The 19,712-nt window shown below is 37.5% G+C and overlaps 1 protein-coding gene across 1 annotated transcript; it reads right to left on the reverse strand.

Moving 5' to 3' along the window:
• Positions 1-529: 529 nt before the first annotated feature.
• Positions 530-19,712, reverse strand: LOC145770611 (alpha-(1,6)-fucosyltransferase-like). The gene is made up of 10 exons (XM_082582300.1): positions 19,577-19,712; positions 16,743-16,792; positions 13,320-13,512; positions 11,816-11,924; positions 9,547-9,778; positions 6,193-6,309; positions 4,235-4,376; positions 3,674-3,850; positions 3,215-3,365; positions 530-2,033 (listed from the first exon to the last, which is right to left on the reverse strand). Exons 1-10 carry the CDS (start codon positions 19,669-19,671, stop codon positions 1,734-1,736), a joined length of 1,566 nt encoding a protein of 521 aa, XP_082438426.1. The 5' UTR covers positions 19,672-19,712; the 3' UTR covers positions 530-1,733.

The raw sequence follows: 19,712 nt of genomic DNA on the forward strand, positions 1-19,712 counted from the left end.
ATCCACCTTTAGATCTAGTGCCTTTCTAAGAAAACTTCCTTCCTCCCTCCTTATCACGTGTCCATACCATCTTACTCCATTTGCCCTTGCCATTTGGTCTATGGTCTCTCTCATCTCTAGCATATCCAACAAATCTTCAGTCCTTTTTTCCCTTCTCGTTTTCACCCCACACATTGCTCTCACCATTGACCTTTCCGTTCTTCTCAGGATTGCCAGTTCACTCTCTCTCAATACCCATGTCTCGCTACCATATAGCATTGCAGGCCGCACACAGCTCCAATATACTTTTCCTTTCATCCTTAGTGAAAATTTTCTGCCATACAACATTTCCCCACATTCCCTGAACTTTGCCCAGCCCAATCTTGCCCTTGTTGTCACCGCTGCTTCACATCCACCACTTCCATCTATCCGATCACCCAGATAACAGAAGTCTGTCACTGTTTCGATGCCATGGCAGAACTCATCATCGAAAAAAACAAATTACCTACAGGCTACAACACAAATCTGTTAAAAAAAAAACTGGAACTATCAATAAATATTTAATACAAAAAAATCAAAACATGCTTTGGAGCAATAATATCATAAACAGCATTGCACATCACTTTTAAAGAATAATCAAGTTTGTGAGGGAAATTCAAACGCATTAAATACTTAGTTGCAACGTTGCATTGAATAATGTGAATGGAGCACACAAAAAAATGCTGGCGATAACAAAATCACGTTTAGACGAATTAATTACCTGGGCTGCCTGCGTGACCCACGGTTTTGAAAACATTAATAACGTCAGAAACAGTAACAAATATGTTTTTAAATCTTTATTTTTTAATATTGCTTCCGGAATTTTTTTTTTCACATTGCAACTTGTCACAAAATGTAAAAAAATACAAAGTTTTAAAAATGCGTAAAAAATAAATTATGAAAATGATTTTTGACAAATGGGATATCCAATTATCCACTGGATATTGTCCAGTGCAGAAAACAAACAGTTGCTTTTCATTTCCGTCCCTTGACCTATAAAAACATTCAAGTCGACAACAATCTTTGCTACCATAAGCTGTAGTACCCAGTCAGCAAGGGTTCGTGGGGCCCACGTGGGATTTCCATGGGCATTCGTGGCCTTGTGGGCTTAAGGTGAGTTTATCTGATGTTTCCGATTAGGCCCCAAGTGCGCGGCCTACTTCATATTTTTTTCTTTACAACCGATTCCCGACATCTTTTATTGAATTTATCTTAATAATGTTATCATATCATGAAAATGTATCTGGGAATTTATTTTCATTTCTTGAAATAAATTTTCTGGGCTTTCTGTGGGCATGAAGTGGGCTACCCACAATGATGAAAAATTATAAAATATACGTTCGCACCGGTCCATTATGCTATATTAAAGTGCAATAATCATAAAAATTGAATATATACAACGATACAATGCGACGGCGGTTTACATTTTAATAATGGTTTCATGGTAGGCTGCCCACCCATTAGACGTAGGTGGGCTGCCCACTTGGGACATTTCCGCAAACCGTGGACACATAGGTACTGGAAGTGGGCCCCACGAACCTTTGCTGACTGGGTAAAAACAAAACTTTAAAAAATGCAATTAAAGATCAATGCTTGTTTCACAGAATTATTCATAAATTGTGTGGAAAATGTGCAATGAAATAGGCTATCTGACAAATTACAGCGTAATAGATAACAAAAAAGTAAACAACTTCAATAAAAATGACCAAACTGAATCATATCCCAGGATAAGGAGCAGATATTAATACTTCTTTGACTTTATGCATCGGATAAACACCATTTTTCATCGTTCTTTGGTTTTCTCCGAAACCAAGGTACAAAGCATATTCTTCTGACCGAATTCTAATTCTGTCTCCAATTTTTAGCTCTATTTCATCCTCTTGTGGATCATGATCGTCAATAACTTCATGGTAGCGATAGTGACCACCCCAGAAATGATAAGAAAAGTCGATGGAGATTGCATCAAATGTTCTTTCTCCGTCTGCCTGCATCAGCTCGTAAACCATGCGTCCCAACTGCAATCGTTGTTGATTTTTTTTTAAATACAATTGAATTATTTAGTATTTAGTCAATGGTCGATGTTATTAAAGTGGAAATCTTCTACGTCCACAAAAATGTGTTTTTGTCAAAATAATGTTCTCTTGAGAATAATATAAAAGTTAAACGTACAGTATCACAAGTCGACCATGTAACGGACCCTGCAGTACAAAGCGCTGTTTCAGCCTACATCTCACAGGCAATACTTTAACAACAAGCGGAAACTTGTCAATTTCGGTGACCGGGCCTGTGTCAGTGGTTTAAACCCCTTACAAGTATGCGAAACTGCCAGGATTAAACTTGTAAAGAAGCTTTCTCAGTCTGAAGAAAAAGATTCCTTCAACTAATCAAGTAAATTTACTGTGGTTAAGGATATAATGAAAAGCAGCAACTGATAAACTTGGCCATATTGACTTGATATACAAAAACATGCTTCTTCAAAAAATAAATTATGTATAATATGGAACCTTAAACCAAACCATGTAACTCCAACTTCTCCAACAATCTAGTTTTAATTTGATAAATTTGGTCAAATACAGAGTGGTGTTTCAACAAAAAATATACTTGGACAACAAAAAAAGCAAAATGCTACATAAACACGCTAGAATTATGTAAAGTTTGTCAAAATCGTTTTGCCAGTCCCCTTTGACTCGTTTTCATATTAGAGTAGTTCTCGTTGATTAAGCCCACTTCGGGACTGGTCATTTTTAGAATTATTGAGCCAGTGAGCTTATTAAGCGGGAAAGGAATTTTTGCCACTCCTTTACATTCAGTAATTCCGGACCGGACCAAATTGGGCTCAATAAGTGGGTGGGCCTATTAATCGTGAGCCTAGTAAGCGAGGACCACTGAATTGGCTTCTTCGGACCTAAACGTCTGCATTATCATCTTTTTCTTATAACTTTTGCTTCTTTAAAGCTCTGGTTCCCCTTTTTTGTCTTTTCCTGTCTCCTGTGCTACGTCATATAAGCAGTTTCAAACTATCAAGCCAAAATTATTTACAGACTCATTTAGTTCTACTGCAGTGGCAAGGCAAGAAAAGCGTGTGTAAGGGGGGGGGGGGGGGGTGTATTCTGACCTGTACGTCGTGCGTTAGTTACGCTCCTGGCTTAAGACCTAGTCAAACTACGGTAATCTGCATGCAGAACCATTGACATACGTTAGAAGAATATGTTCCGACAAAGTAGTCACATTGAGCCAGAAGTTTCACGTCACTGATTGTGCTGAGCAATCCATCGTATGAATGACGCTGATAGGATTTCCCTGCTTTCGTTACGTACGGATTGTGCACAAACACAAACGTCGGGTATCTAAAAATAAAAATGAAATAATATCTAAAAATATCTAAAAATAAAAAGAGGTAAATGTAAGTATAAGCGGTCCAGGAAGAGTGCACTTGAAGTTTTGCGTGCTAGCGGCATATTTTTAACACAATATGTAGACCAAAGCAAGGTAGATCTATCTCATTTAGCTGAGGTGACTTAGCCATTTGATTTAAACTATATCAGCGATATCGGCGACGGCAGGAGCCTTGGCAAAGGGTTCAAGCATCTAACTTTTACTTTTACTATTTAAGTTCAATAAAAATTTACGTTTGAGCATAACGTTGTGGCCTTACTTCTTTTCCAGTGTGTATATAACAGAAGGATCATCTGTCGCAACAAAAACTTTTCTGACAACTTTTTCCCTGTTTTTCATGTCCTGTCTGTCATACCAGTTATTCGCGTGGTACATATACTCCTCAATGTCCCGATACGCAGCTTCAGATATCTTATCCGTTCTTCTGATGTGCATCCTTGACAATAAACAAAATAGTTAATATGTGTGGAAAACCAGAACAGAGATTATAATGCTTAAAGCTGCTATGAGGTGGGTTTACAAAATCATTGCAGGATCATTTTTCTTTAGACCTAAAAAATCCCTTTTTGATTTTAACAGTGGCATAGCCTGACCATTTTTTGAGTGTTCAGTTTTTTAGTAAAATTTAAGCATATAGTCTACTTGTATTTAAAAACAAAAAACAGTGGAGTTAACTCGGTCGAACCGCACCCAGAGCTTTTTTAAATACAAAGTTTTCTGAAAAATGTGAACGTCCAAAACAAAATGGTCACGCTACGCCACGGTATTTTACCCGTGGCAATTTTACCCGATTATAATTTATTCGATTAAAATTTCTTACCCTACAATTGGAGAACTAAATCTTATTGATCTTTTCAAATTCTCAATTTTTTTTTGTATTGAGGGTTGAAGTCGCGTTATATATTTCATAATTTGTCCAATCCACCAAATATTGGGGTCATGGTGCAAAGCTTGTAAACGGTCTGAAAAAAATATGATCAAATAATTAGTTAGACAAAAAACAACAACCATGCAATATATGGCCTGCCAAAGCTTTACGTGCTTGACTCAAGATCACGCGGCGCTGGTACGGCTCTCAGAGTAGGCTATGCGCTTGAGAAACGCATTTCAGGATTGCACTTCATTCAGTGGCACCTACTGGGTGGAGTAATTTTCCGGCAATAACATTTCAACAATCGGAAACATCACTCTGTCCATCTCGGTAAACGACCCTGCATCAAAAGGTTAACCGCGCCCTGTGACCTTGCGTCATACGCTACAAGTATGCGAAACTACCAGGAATAACCTATCAAGACTTTGTCAGTCCGAGGACAAAGATTCAAAACCAACCAACCAAACCAAAAGTGACCCTTTAAACTTTCTGTATTGGTTAGTTAATTCGTGTCAGTTAGGACACCAACGACTATCCTTCCTCCTATGATACATTTCTTTAACCCCTGTCTTATGTAAACCACAATAAAAAGTGCTAGAATAACAAGTGATTGTAGGAGATGCACATCACATGACGTTTTCTCGACTCGTATTAGGAAGGCAAATAAAACAAACATCTTATCTACACAAGAAAAAAAAACACATCATACTATTCACTGGTCTACACGATTTCTCCGGCATAAACTTTGAAAACTGATTTAGAGTAATGTTGAGGTGCTGAATCAGAAGCTGACCTCAGATTTTGCCAATCATGTCAGGTTTGTGAGATATGATAACAACAAATTGTTACTTTCGTCAAAAGTGGAAGATTTGACGTTGCGTTTATCACAGTAAATCACACATAGGCCTACACATTGTACTACATCCAGAAATCCAGGCCATGTGGTGCATAAGTAGCTGAATTACACCCACAAACTACAATTTTGATCCAATCTGTTTTCTAAGCAGCATTATTAACAAGGCAGTAATAACATGCTAAAAGTATAACAGACTCCACCCCCGTCAATGTTTTGCATAAAACCACAAAGATTTAAGCAGGCCTATGGCGATGCTTGTCCAGTAACATTAAGCTGTTTTGGCCTGTCTAACACTATTCGTTATAGCACTGCATATTATGTTGGTAGTAAACGCAACGCCAAATCTTTCACTTTTGGCAAAAATAAAGTATTTTGTTATCATATCTCAAAAACTTGATGTGATAGTAAAAATCAAATTTGAGTTCAGATTCGGATTCAGCATCCCAAAATTACCTGAAATCAGGTGTCAAAGTCCAAAAAGCAGAAAAAAACTCTTTTTTGTTGACCAGTGATTCATTGATAATAATGAGTCATATGATGTGTTTTTTTCTTGTGTAATTAACCGTCATGTGATGTGCCTCTCCTCTGCCTTGCAGGTTCATTCTTGTGCATTTCGTTTTTTGATTCTTTAAATACAGATCAGTTATGCATTTTCAATTTATGCATAGGATCAGTCATTTTGTTATTTGATAAGGGCTGGCATTTGTGAATGGCCGAAAACGTTCGTAATTTATAGTTTATTTTCACTTAACTGTATTACGTTAAATGCCGTGTGGTTGCTTGGTTTTATTTCTCAACTGTTTTGAAATGTATTTGAAAACTTTGCTGGATTGTTACGCAGTCGAAAGTTCTCTATTGCTTGATCACGTCACTCACGTGACGATATGGCAGAACTAAGCTCCTTACATTCAATGAAACCATTAGCCGGCTGTGAAAATTTGTCCATTTTACATTGCCTCAACGTTTATTCATGAAAAAATCAATAGTTTCCTGAGAGCTTTGGGCTACGCATGGGCCCACTATACCATATTTTGTTTAACATTCATCTTACCTATGATACCTTCCGGAATTGTAAAGGCAGCGAAGAGAGTAGGTCTCAAACGAACAAGTTTAATTGTGACTTTGACCGTGGAAACATCATATGAAGTAGGATTTTTACCTTCTTCTCCTAAACAACATCGACACATTACACTAACTTTATTATACAACTTTGTTGTTAAAGTCTTTAAAATCGTATACTTTCTAACTTTGCGGTCTCAATATTTGGTCCACCAATGCAAATCACTGACCACCATCAACTACATAAGCAAACAAACAAGCAGAAGAGAAAAAAATCAATTCTAAAAAACATCGATAGATAGTCAACACAAGATAAATAAATAAGTCTGCTCACCATACATCTAGTTTCCAAGCATGACACCTTATTTAGGTCTAATGCTGCCACTGTTGCTAAACTGTCACACGATATTGTCCGGACATGTAATCTCTGCATTATTTTTGACGTTTTGTCAATCACACGCGAACGACTTCTTCAGGAAGCTAGATCAGATAAAGACTACCTGTTCAGCACGTGGCAGAACACAGTCTCAGGCCCGGATTAAGGTCAAATGGGGTCCCTGTGCTAATGAATTTTATGGGGGCCCTTACCAGCTTACGTGGAGCGTAATGGAAGTAAGCTGGTTTTGCTTGCAGAGGAAACCGAGCCTTGCTTAGGTAGGCTAAGTTAGATAACTTTGAAATAGCACGTGATCGATGATTAAATAAGCATGTGCAAATTAAATAAACAATGTTTACGTTATAATGGATGCAAAATCACACACATTAAATCAACGAAACCGTGCAAGGGAAAACATTGTAGCAAGGGACCACTGTTAGTACTGCACACTACACTGCAAATTGCAATGAAAGGTTATTCTGAATTTCTATTCTAAACTGCTCTTTCATTCACTACTAACTACCAATAGGATTTAGAAAACTAACATGAAATTCAGTCGAACGACTTTTTTCTGAATTGAGAAGTCGCAGTTTATCACACTCTATGCTGAGAAGGCTCAGATTAGCCAACCGCTCTTGTGTCATTGTAGACCGAAGTACGTTTTTGATTCTTTTCAGCTTAGAGAATAATCTTTCTCCAAAACAGTTAGTGACCATCATACAAAGAAACAATCTAAGAATTGTTTCTACTTTAGGGAAAGCAGCTGCAACTTTGTCATTCTTTATTATCTGGCACATGTTTTCATGACTAAAACTTGCTTTATTTCCATAAGCCTTTTTAAGATACAGGTAGAAATTCAAAAGTTCATCAACAAGACAGAGATCAACATCAGTAAGAAACTCTTTCGCTAAATTTATAACACTCTGTAAAATCTATTCCTTTGATGCATGAAGATCAATTAAAACCGAGAAATTCTTAGCAACTCTTTTGTACACAGTAGCTCTTCTGCATGAGAGCGAAGAGCATCAATCATTGGAATAAATGGTTTTATCCTAAATTTATCTCTTGCAGCAGAAGTTTCTAGCAAGTCTGCAGTTGCATTGAAGGGGGAGATATATTGATAAATGTGTTACTTTTTTTAGACAGAGGGGCCCCACTTTTCTTAATTTCTTTTCTTGAAAATGTTTTTCAGGAAAAATTTGTTATTTTATTTTATTTATTTCATTTTTAGGAAAAGTGGGGCCCTCTGTCTGCGGAGCCCCTGTGCTTTAGCACACCCTAGCACAATGGTTAATCCAGGCCTGAACACAGAGCAACATCTTTAAGAACAACAAAATAAGAGAACTGAATCACAAGTTTAAAATACTTATTCCACGCAAATCTTTAAACATCCCCTCTAAAAAGAAATGTAAATCTTATCAATCAACAAACAAAACAGAACCCAACCGAGAGTTAAAAAGGAAAGAAGAATGTTGCATCTAAAAATCATGAAAAATTTATTCTTTTTTTGGTCATCGCAACTTAAATTTCTAGTAGAAAATAATTAAACAGTTTGAAGTTTTTTTTATAAACAGAAGGCAATTCTTTTGTTTTGTAAATTTTCGTACAATAAATAAATTCAAATATGATTTTCATTTGGTATGTTCATAGTTTGTTGTTGCAGTAATGTGGCTCTACGTTTGGCCAGGTGTTCGACAAGTGGTTTATAACTGATCTAACTGAAAGACGAAGCAAGTGACGTCTCATTCATGAAACGTCAAAATAAATGCAGATCATTACTTATCGTAGTCCTACAATACCCTGTGACAGTTTGGCTTTACACTAAAAGAAAGCACCATACTTTGAAATGAACATATAAGGTTACTTGTAGAAAACTTTGGCTTCATCTCAAATGTTTTTAGAGTTGTTTGACCTTGAAAGTTACAATCAAATTGAGGTTTTATTCTAGCTTAATCCACCTAGCATAGGCTAATATTTAGGACATTACATTGCATTTTGAACAGACTTTAGTTAGAAATACATAAATTCAATCAATAGAGCTTCTTTCTTAGGTTTAGTTTCAGTTTGTTTTTATTTCTGACTATCACAACAAAAACAATATATGCCAAACATAGCAAAGGTCTAAAAAAAGGTAAAAGCGACAAAAGATGAACGGTATAACGTGCATCAGTGCCGGTCTTAGGGTATTTCGGGCCCTGCGCGGAATATGCTTTGCGGGCCCCAATGACAATAATGTAGTAGCGTAGCTAGGTATTTTGAAAGGGGAGGGGGTGGTTTGACGTTCGGCGGGCGAAGCCTAACGGAGTAATCGCCAAAGGCGACACCCAGTAACGGGGGGACTGGGGGTCTCCCCAGAACATTTTGAAAAATTACTTCGAATTTGGGGCATTTGGAGAGCATGTTCAACAAAAATTTGGGTATGAATATTACTGTAAAATGGTGTTGTCTGGTGGCATAGCAGAAAGATAAGATCATGCTTTCTTCAGCATTTTTCGGAAATAAAGCTATGTTTCTATGTTGAGTCTGAATGCAACCTATTTCGTCCCCTGAAAAATTTGTACCCCGATTTCGTACCCAAAAATCGGAGTAACAAAATCAATTTCGACCTATTTCGTCCCCTGAAAAGATCGAGATAAATTTTGAAATGTTTGCGGCAACTCCTATCTGCGACTTCGGCTCTGTTGTTTTTTTTTCTCGATCTTTTCAGGGCACGAAATGTTCAGGGGACAAAATAGGTTGTAGGCTACCCGTTGAGTCTTTATGTTTTCTGGTTGCTAATTCCTTTGTTGAATTCACTTGTTGAAATTTTCCATTGGAAATGACGAAATTGCTGCATTTTCTGAATAAATTGCCGGCCCCCTAATTTGCAACGTACCAGGCTTTGCAAGATTAACAAAAATGGTACTGTAGAATCTACAGTGTAGATAGTAGGCTATTAAAATAGACTAGAAATATAAAAGTTTAGCTTACCTTCCCATTCTATGGCATGAGATGTGTCAAACTTTACACATTTTGTGCTTAAAGGTTCAAAAATTGCGTTTGCATTGCTATAACTTGCTGAGGAGAAATCGAAAAACATTGTTCGATTAGTTCCCAAAGCAATGAATAAACACACACCCATGTGATGCAATATGCATCCTATCCCACACGTGGCAGAGATCAAACAAATCAGCTTCCGCGAGGTGGCACAATCGAGAGGATTCTGTAAGAAATATAGGTCTATATCTAAACAGTTTATTGCACAGCCTCGGTGGCCAGTGCTGTGTCAAGGGAGGACCGGGGAGGCCCGACCCACGGACCCACCATCTTAGGGGGACCACAGATGAGAACCTTTTATGTTTTAGTAATTTTAGTAATAACATGTTTACCGTACTGTTTTAAACTTTCATTCTGATAGGAGTGTGGTTTGGTCGATGTTTTCTGTAAATTGTTTGGTGCAGAGTCACTTGTAGTAATAAACTACTGATTTGAATGGAGCGGTCATGTGTTAGTAATGTTAGCAAGCACAGATGGTAGCCTACCTTAGTTCGTTTTAGCATGCATGTTCTTCGCTCTCAGAGTCTCAGTAAACCCTAAAATTCTTTTTGATCGATGCTGTTAGGGGTGTGGTTACGGTTGTCAGTCAATGATCTTTTGGCTCTTCAGTCAATGTTTGTATAGTGTGGTAGCCTACAATGTTAGTAGTTAGCTAAAGCATGCATGTTCTTTGCTCTCAGTATTATTCTCTAGCCTTGTTTTCCTTTGATGGTGTTAAAAGTATGGTTTAGTCAATGATTTTTTTCGTAAATTGTTTGGTGCAGAGTCACTTGCAATAAGTTACTGATTCTAATTGAACAGTTGTATGTGTTAGTAATGTTAGCAAGCACAGATTGTACAGTGTTGGTAAGTGGAATCGGTAGCCTATTGTTGTGCCCCTGTAGTATCTGGTGGTCAGGTAGGTTTATTTGTACATGAGCTTACAATAAAGTGTTTTAAACGTACTAGGCAAAACATAATAACCACTTGGCAAAAGTGTTGAAATGTTCTTTTTGTCAAAGCCAATTGTGTTGCACCCCAAAGTGTTTTGCTCTGTTACGCCCACGTATTTAAAAATGATAGGTTAATAAGTTATAATTTCGAATAACTGTAATTTTATGAAAAATCGCTTTCAAACGTAACTCACCAAATTAAGTCTCCTAATTTGTCAATTCTTGTGCGATTTAAAAAAAAAATAAAGTCAATTTAATAAACATGCAAAATTTTCATGCTAGCTCCTACTGTGTAATATAAGTTCTGGGTTGAATGATCCCAATGTTCATGACCATTTCCAGTATTATTTGATTAAAAATCTTTAAAGTTTTTGGCTTCCATTCCAAGCAAAAGTGTAGCGATGACATAATAGACCTGTGCTTGCTATCACTTAGCCTAGCCTACATTTGTGTTGTTTTCCAAACTGGTAAGAAAGTCTATTGAATTAAGTCACCTTTCCATATCGATGCAGTGAAAAACACACTTCATAAATTTTTTTGCCTGTAGAAGGCTCAAAATTACTTTGGCCCCGAGGCCCATAAAGGGCTTAACACAGCACTGTCGGTGGCTAATTTGTGTTAATTTTACAATGAAAATACGTTGTATTTTACACTTCACATTTACTGGGCTCAGTGCAGGTAGGCTATGCAAACTTTCTAATTCTAACAAGGTTTCTTTTTCGAACACAAACCTTTAGTACCGTACCTTTATACGTAGGCTACACTGCATCACTGAATATAGCGAACTTCAGCCCAAACATTAGCTTGTGTGTACTGCCTGGTTTTCTTTTCTTTTATTCCATAGTTTTTACACAACTTATCTCTTGACAGAGACAAAAAAATGTTTCATTATTTGTGACTTCCTGCTTTCATTCTGTTTTACTCAAAACGCACGATGTGAACCACACGGTTTCTTTTTCTCTTCGAACCGTGTCGCAAAAGCACGTACTTACAAAAAAAATATGAGATTACCTGGACTGGAGGCAGGCCAAACGTTACAAGTCCACATAGTGGACAGCACTGATTGTTTCCTAAGAGATGCAATGCAAGAGTGGACCACAATAAACTCTGCAACCAAACTAATAAAGTCACGTTTTAGCGCTTAATTTCTTTCATTTTTGATGACTCTCGAGCATTTGCTTATGCGCATGGGGGAAGCATAAGCATTCCATTGGTCCTTTTATTTAGTTTTACCCGTTAAAAATATGAAGATACGTAGCTGGTAAGAATACCTGTAGATCATTAATTCTCATCGTAATTGTACGTTGGAGATGTTGCAAATGAAGCTGGTCTGCAAGACGGGTGATGTCAATTAGGTAATCGAAATCATTGTGCAGTGTACTGAAATTATACAAAATGTAAATACAAATTGAACAAGAAACTTACACTACAATTTATTTACAACTTTGCTTGGCTGTTGCATTTTATTATATAAAAAATAAATTGTCTCCGCATTAAAGCTACTCGGAGTTCCACCATGCTTTTGTTTTCCTTTGGAGTTTCAATGATACATTATAAGATACGTCATGTCAATTTTTTTTTTAATTTCCAAAAATACACTATAGCCTACTTTCATCATCATATGATATTATGAGATACTATTTCGGGCAAGGCAAGCGGCATCACGTTTTAGGTGATTACAATCCGGATCTCAAAGATATCCTCCAATCCTGTGCATTGAACAAGGATAAAAAAATGAATATTTATGTGAAAATGTGAAAGCAAAGCTACCGTATAGACACAACCAAACATCATAGCTTCTCTGTTCAAGATATCAGCTTTCCGTATCCCACAGCACGTGGTTATTTTAAATTGAAAGCTGAATTGAATAATGTTACTCCAAATTCAAATGTTGCAGAAACTGCCATCACTATATTTTGTTTACTGGAATGTGGTAGCCACAACAAGAGTTACGGTACAGAAGAGCAATAGCGATGACCCGAAACTCGTAGAAACAACATTATTAAAGGAAAACCAAAGTTGGACATAAACTAAGCACAAGATACCTCATTTTAACTAGCCTATATATTGAGGTTTGAGCCATGACTTTTCATCTGTACTGTCTACTGTAGTTCAAATCAATGCAGTGAAGTGGCTTCTATATCTTTTGTGATTGTTATCACTAGTCGAGTTGTCGTGTCGCTACCTTTGTTGCGTTACCAAATTCTTATAAACAAAACGTTTCCGAAAGCTTTCATGCAAGTTCTAGCAGTTTCTCTGCTGAGCACTGTAAGATGCCTTATGCACGAGAGCTTTCGGAAACGTTTTGTTTATAAGAATTTGGTAACGCAACAAAAGTAGCGACTATAAATACAACTTTCGTATTTATTGTTACGTACCGTTCTTTTCATAGGTAGAAAACGGATAGGCTACATCCTGATTTAGTTTCTCAGTAGTTGAAACAGGCTAATTTTATTCAAGTTAATTAGTTTGTTGTTGATCATGCGCTTGAAGTGCAGCAAAAATCTCAATCATTTAATAAATTAATTCACAAAGGCAAGATCAACCTTTGGCGCTGGAGAGAAAAATGATGCATTGCACAGCACATCATCAACCAATCCCACGCATCAGTCCCAGGCAGTTTGAGAAATTAAAATCGGTATTGCACCGGAGAGCGTGTCACTCGGAGAGCAAACTTATCAGTCGTCGATCTCTTTATATAAAAAAATGTATTTTTAAACTAAAATTGAAGGTAAATGACTTCGATTGCGCACAAATTCCAGTTTGTTGACTTACTTTTGAAGTCCATACAAATTTAGTTTATTTCGTATCCTTCTGGGTTCATGTTCTGGTGAATTGGCAGCACTGGAATCAAGAAACGTATGTTTTGTCAATTCTTGAATTTGTAGAACTTCATCGTACATCATCTTAAAATGGCTTTTTGGCACCAGCATTTCTTTCGAATCATCAACAGCAGACAGTCTAGACACTAAACGAATTTAAAGTTAAGAACTTTGAACAATTGTCTATCCAAGTACAATACTTTCCAAAAACTTTTAAAACTATTTTAAATTTATATTCTTATGTGTAAAACAACTGAGTGGCAAGCTTATGCTACAAGTTTTATAGCGTATAGCTATGGTGGCGTGGGAGACGTAGAAGAGTTTTTAGCGGAAGTCATGCTCTAATAGGCAGAAAATATGGACCATGATATGACATTTCCAAGAAGCTCAAATTTATGCCCTTGGACCAATGGACCGTTATTTGCCCCTTTGAAGATGACCACTTAGAGATACAGTAGAATTCGCCTATAGTGACTTTGGTTATAGTGACACTTCGCCTATAGTGACACCTGTTGCAAAGTCCCGTTTGCATACGCAACAGTTGAGTAGAATTCGTCTATAGTGACACTTCGGTTATGGTGACACTTTTTCCGCGGTCCCTTCAGGTGTCACTATAGGCGAATTCTACTGTATGTTCAATTGTTCATGCAGTGTTACCATATAAAATAGCAGTAATGGTCAGTGGTTACGCGCCCGGCTCAACTCTTTCGTGTTTTAGCATGTGTCTCCATATTTTGAGGGGGTTAGATCAAAACTTTTGGTATAAGTCCCCTCCCTACTAAAGCACACTTGAAGTTAAGACGAGAAATCCACTGAGAAATTTTATCTCTGTGAGTACCAGTGGGTTTAAACCAGGCAGGGGCAGATCCAAGTTTTAACATTAGGGGGCGATGTCATTGACATATAGGTAAGTGAATAATAACAAATAAGCAAATAAGAATAATAACAAATAAGCTCCATTCCAACATGCACAAGTGGGGCTTGGCTCCCTCACCGGCCTGCGAATGCGGCGCGGAGGAACAAACTGCTGACCATGTCGTTCTCGAATGTCCGATCTATAAGGCACCAAATGGAACGCATGGTATAGCAACGCTGGACGAAGCTACACTCACCTGGCTCTCCATCACCTGCCCTGAAATTTGATTTGATCTGGTCTCAAACGAAAGAAGAACAAATAAGCTGCAATATTTACAAAATAGTCCTTTTTTGGCATCAGAATACACCAACTACAGGAATTTATCCAAGTGGGACTAGTTCAAGTACTGTATCTTTTTTCATCCTTTTCTTTTTTATAATGAGTAGAAAATGGCAGATTAAAATCATATGGAGGTCTCCAGGGTTTCTCTAGTAACTCGCATTTTGTTAAATCATAAATATTAGAAATCGAATTAATGTAGCATCCGACGTCATTCTGTCGAATAATGGAAGTCTTATCGGTATCACCAGTGATGTACGCGCATACAAAAAATATTGACGCCGTCAGCGTAAACGCAAACGTTCGAAAAAACATACGCCGTATGCGTCAACGCAACTTGTAAAAAAAGTTGGCGGCGTCAACGTCAGCGCATACACTAGCGTAAACTAATTTTGTTTGCTAGGTGCCAAACATTCACACGGTATAAACCACTCGAAACAAACAAGTTTTATTTTGAATTTCCACGAAGAAACACAAGCATCTGAAAATGTTCATCTGACATTTTGCTGTGTTTTGGTTCCAAGATGTCTTTGCCCATTGAAAACATTCTTTCAACTGCAGCGTTGGGAGGTATTGGCTTGTTGTAGAGAAAAAAACACATTAAAAAGTATGCGTTGACGCTATGCGCTAAAAAACCGCGAAAACTTTACGGCGTAGCCTCAAGCGCAAACTATCCAAAAAAATGTGGCCGCAAGCGTTAGCGCAAACAAAAAGTCTACGCCGCAGGTATGCGGCGTAGAATTTGCGGCGTATACGTACATCTCTGGGTATCACTGACATTAGCGACGGAAGTGGAACATTATTCATTCCCCCTGTATCCGCCCCTGAGACCAGGCATGGGCAAACTACGGAAAGTAGTTTCTGCAATTGGTAAATTTGGACTTTTTTAACTTGGAGACTCTATCGCATGCATACGTTATTCAAAGACGATCTCGAATTCGTACAAGTTTAACAAGCAAGTGTGACGCGAAACAGCTTAATCTACAAGTTCAAATCTTGTTAAGTCATGGTAACTTCTCTTATTAACAGTATTTTAAGTTATGGGACTCTTTGTGGTTAATCTAACTAAAAAATATACTAAACTCATGTTCTGCAAACGTTTCAAAAACAAACCTTTGCTGAACATGAGTTTAGTACAGGGGTGGGCAAACTTTTTATCTCGAGAGCCGCATTCAGATTCTGTATTTGTTCGAGGGCCTCTCTGGATAGCCTAATTAAGATTATAAACCAAAATTTAAAATGGTCAAAGCACAAGCTTTAATTTAATTTTAAAGTGACCAAAAAAATGGAGATTTTATATATTACGTTACATAAAAGATTAAGATATACAAAACGTTTGTCGCAATTATTTATTTAAATACAACACACATCAAGATCACACGTTGCCAGACGCACTTTGAGCGAATTAAACAGAACACATCTTTGAGCGAAATAAAATAATCAGAAAAACTGTCGCAGTCGTCGCTCCTCTCTCTACCAAGAGTCTTGCCTTGGTCCAAGACTAAAACGAAAAAGTCTGGCGATGCGACAGATCGAAGTCAGAAATTTCCATTGTGACGTAATCGGTTGTTTTGACACCAATGAGTAATGACCATAGAAGATGACTGAGTACACAAATGACACGATATATATTGCTAAAGCCGCACATCACTAAAGAACACAAAGTGGCTGGGGGAAAAAACCTTTACAATGCGATAAAAATTGTTTTAATATGGGCAGCCTTGTCTGGTACAAATAAATAAATAAAAATTTATCTTTATCAAGATGAAATATAAATAAAAAGTTTAATAATATTATTGTAGAAACTTAAATGAAATTTTTAAGCAACTTTATTATTTTTTTTATATAATTGCTTCAAGCTTTAGCGGGCCGCACAGAAAATTGTCTCGGGCCGCATGCGGCCCGCAGTTTGCCCATCTTTGGTTTAGTATGTACACTTTGGGCTTTCTATTCTTTGGTAAGATTAACCAGGCGTCCTGCCGTTTTGCTCCTAAGTCTTTGTGGCTATTTATGGCGAGAAAAAAGATACGGTAGATTACATTAATTTCCTTTATTATCTTCACTTCACAATAAGGTTTGCAACCTTACAACAGCTTTCAGATATCTTTATAACCACTCCACGGGAGAAGACATTGTTTTAATAAAATGTTGTTTTGGCTTAAGTACCAAACTTCAACTCACCGTCTATTGGAGGCCAAGCAATTCTTGCTCTAATGCTTGAGTTGTGGGATCTTTGAAAAAAAAACATGTCGTTTTCAAATATAAATAAACAAAATTATCCTGCAATGTAGAGAATAGACCTACTCTTTTTTCTTATCAGTCATATATTCACACTCATGAAAGAGCTAGTGGTACAAGTGCAAGTTTTGTTCAAGTGGAGCTGAAAAATGCCCAATACGATAGCCTCAGTTTTGATCGAAAGACTGCAGCCCTCTTCAATGGGAAAAAGCAAGTAAAAGATTAAGATTTTACTTTAGGATTCCAAGAAAGGTAGTTTGTAATTTCTCCCTGTTATATGCGTCCTCAATAATAAGCTAAGTGGAAAAAAAATCCAGGCAGCCTAGGCCTATACTTCATTTTCTATCAAAGTATCTGAAAAAATAAAAGTGACATTTACGGAAAATAAAAGAATAAACTACACCACATGAAACGCATGGATGAAATCACCACTATCATAACAACCTTCGTGGGATCTGTGATTTATAATCTCCTGATTCTCTTTGATTGGCATTGAGCGCTCTTTTAGTGCTATTTCCATTTACTGTGGCTTAACACACTATATAAAACATTTAAACCATGACAGATTACGTTATTCTGGTGTCAACAAACCAAATCATCACAAAATGTTATATGCAATTATCTAGATTCTACAGTATAGCAGTGGTTCTCAACTTCTTTGTCTTGGCGGACCCCTTTAGGTGCCCTCCAAGCGGTCGTTGACCCCTAAAAAAATTATCTGAAATTTTAGTACCTATACGCTTTATCGCGTCTCCTAATGGAATCAAATATTTCATAAGTTTCGAAGCGAGACACTTAGAATTTGCTGAAGTTGCGGTGCACGAATGACGATTGATGACATTGACGAAGTTATGTTATGAGCTATATGTTGGCACACAGAATTAAATTTAGTAATCTATATGCTGAATGAATGTTTTTCTATAATAATAGAAATGCTTTATTTTGCGCCCGTTGCAATTTTTACCATAAAATTGCCAGTATAACTTACAACCTTTTAACAGAGTCACCCACCAGTGCCGGTCTTAGGGTATTTCGGGCCCTGTGCGGAATATGCTTTGCGGGCCCCAATGATAATGATCCAATTCAGTAGCTTAGCTAGGTACTTTAAAATGGGAGGGAGGTTGGTTTGATGGTCGGCGGGCAAAGCCTGACGGCGTGTTTGCCGAAGGTGACACCTAGCGGCGGAAGATCTGGAGGACCTCCCCCAAAAAAATTTGAAAAATTACTTTGCATTTGGTGCATTCTGAAAGCATGTTCAAAATGCAGAGCCTGAAAACACCGAGAGATATTTTGAAATGTTTGCGGCAACACCGATTAGCGACTTAGGCTCTATTTTTTTTCTCGATCTTTTCATAGGTTGCACCCGTTGAGTCTCTATGTTTTCTTATTGCTAATTCCTTTGTTGAATTGACTTGTTGAATTTTTCCATTGAAAATGACAAAAATTACTGCATTTTCTGAGTAAATTGCGGGCCCTGTGCGATCGCACGGTTTGCACATCCCAAAGACCGGCACTGCACCCACTCACTATAGAAAAGCGAGCATTGCGTTTCGCTAATCACACAGGTGTAGCTTCCACGCTAACCAAGCATCAAAACTATTTAAGACTAAAATAGGCCTGACAACGTTTATATAGTGCCACATCCACAGTGCAAACTATGCTCCTCCTAGGGCGCTCTAGCCTACATAATAGAACTAGTCGATGTTCCAAAACATACTGTTTAGCCAACACTAAGTATTTCACACTGCTTGTATTACTTTTTCGTAGATAGATATTATTAAACTAAGTGGAATGAAGAAATAAATTTTCCATTGAATAGGCTACCGAAATTTTAATTTGCATTCTTTCAGCAGGAAAATGACGTAGCCTACTAAAATGGGAAACTTATTCTCACACTCGTGACTTTCCTGGTTGATATTTTCTTTACCAGTCGTGTTGTGTGCACACTGCACAAAGTTAAGTTTCGAAACTTGTAACGTTGGGCTTTTAATGCTGGGGCTGCAATTTCGGCCATGTTTCTTTATCTTAGAGCAGGGGTCACCAAACTACAGCCCGCGGGCCGGAACCGGCCCGCGAACTGATTTCATCCGGCTCGCCACGTGCTGCGGAAATAACAGGCTCTGCACTACAATTGTTAAGGAAAAAAGTTACCAAACTTTTTGTAAAGGACTGACGTTGCTATTTATCATTAGGCCACCACAAATGGGGACAGCCTAGGCCAAATTTGGAAAGATGTATAATGTTTTTTCAAGAGCACGATGCCCTGTAGTGTATCACAGCAGGGGATAACTTTTCCAGCAATCTTTCGATTTTCATCAAAACTTTACTATTCCACCGCTGACTTTGTTATTTATTGTGCTCAATTCAAGTCAATGGAGATTCTAAATAGTTGTATATGTTTTCGCAATTTGCATCAGGCCCGCAGCTGTTAATCTCGCAGCAATCCGGCCCTCAGAGAAAAAAGTTTGGTGACCCATGTCTTAGAGAAATAACTATAATGGATAGCCTGTGCACTTGTGCACTAAAGATACTTGCTAGGTTAACCACCTATGAACAGCGAATCCTGCATGAGTGCTTAAAAGCTTTTAGAAGTATGCAAACCTGCCATGACCAAGCTTCTGAAGAGCTTCTATCAGTCTGAAAATAAAAACTTCTTCAAACGCATGAATTTCTTCAACAAACGTGTTCATCGTTTTAGAATGTCTAAATGTACATTAGCCTATCGTAAAACGCTTTAGTAAGAAAAGGAAATTGTCTCATGAAAACTCATTACTTACCTTGGGCTAAAGATAAGATGAATTGTGTAGTATGATTGCATTAAAATTATTATCACCAGGCACATCTTCAACATCTTCTGCACAGAACAGATCATTGTCTTTACCCGCAGTTGCACTTACTTTGCGAATTAAATTA

This window comes from Aplidium turbinatum, chromosome 5 (genome assembly GCF_918807975.1).
Source record: "Aplidium turbinatum chromosome 5, kaAplTurb1.1, whole genome shotgun sequence".
Lineage (NCBI taxonomy): Eukaryota > Metazoa > Chordata > Ascidiacea > Aplousobranchia > Polyclinidae > Aplidium > Aplidium turbinatum.

Bases quoted from the DNA above. Each gene is read 5' to 3' on its own strand.
- LOC145770611 (XM_082582300.1), bottom strand. From the start codon at position 19,671: ATGATCTGTTCTGTGCAGAAGATGTTGAAGATGTGCCTGGTGATAATA. The intron at 4,377-6,192 runs GTAAGATGAATG...TATTTTTTTCAG, and splicing joins AATTCCGGAAGGTATCATAG to ACCGTTTACAAGCTTTGCAC. The intron at 3,851-4,234 runs GTAAGAAATTTT...TTTATTGTCAAG, and splicing joins TTTAGTTCTCCAATTGTAGG to GATGCACATCAGAAGAACGG.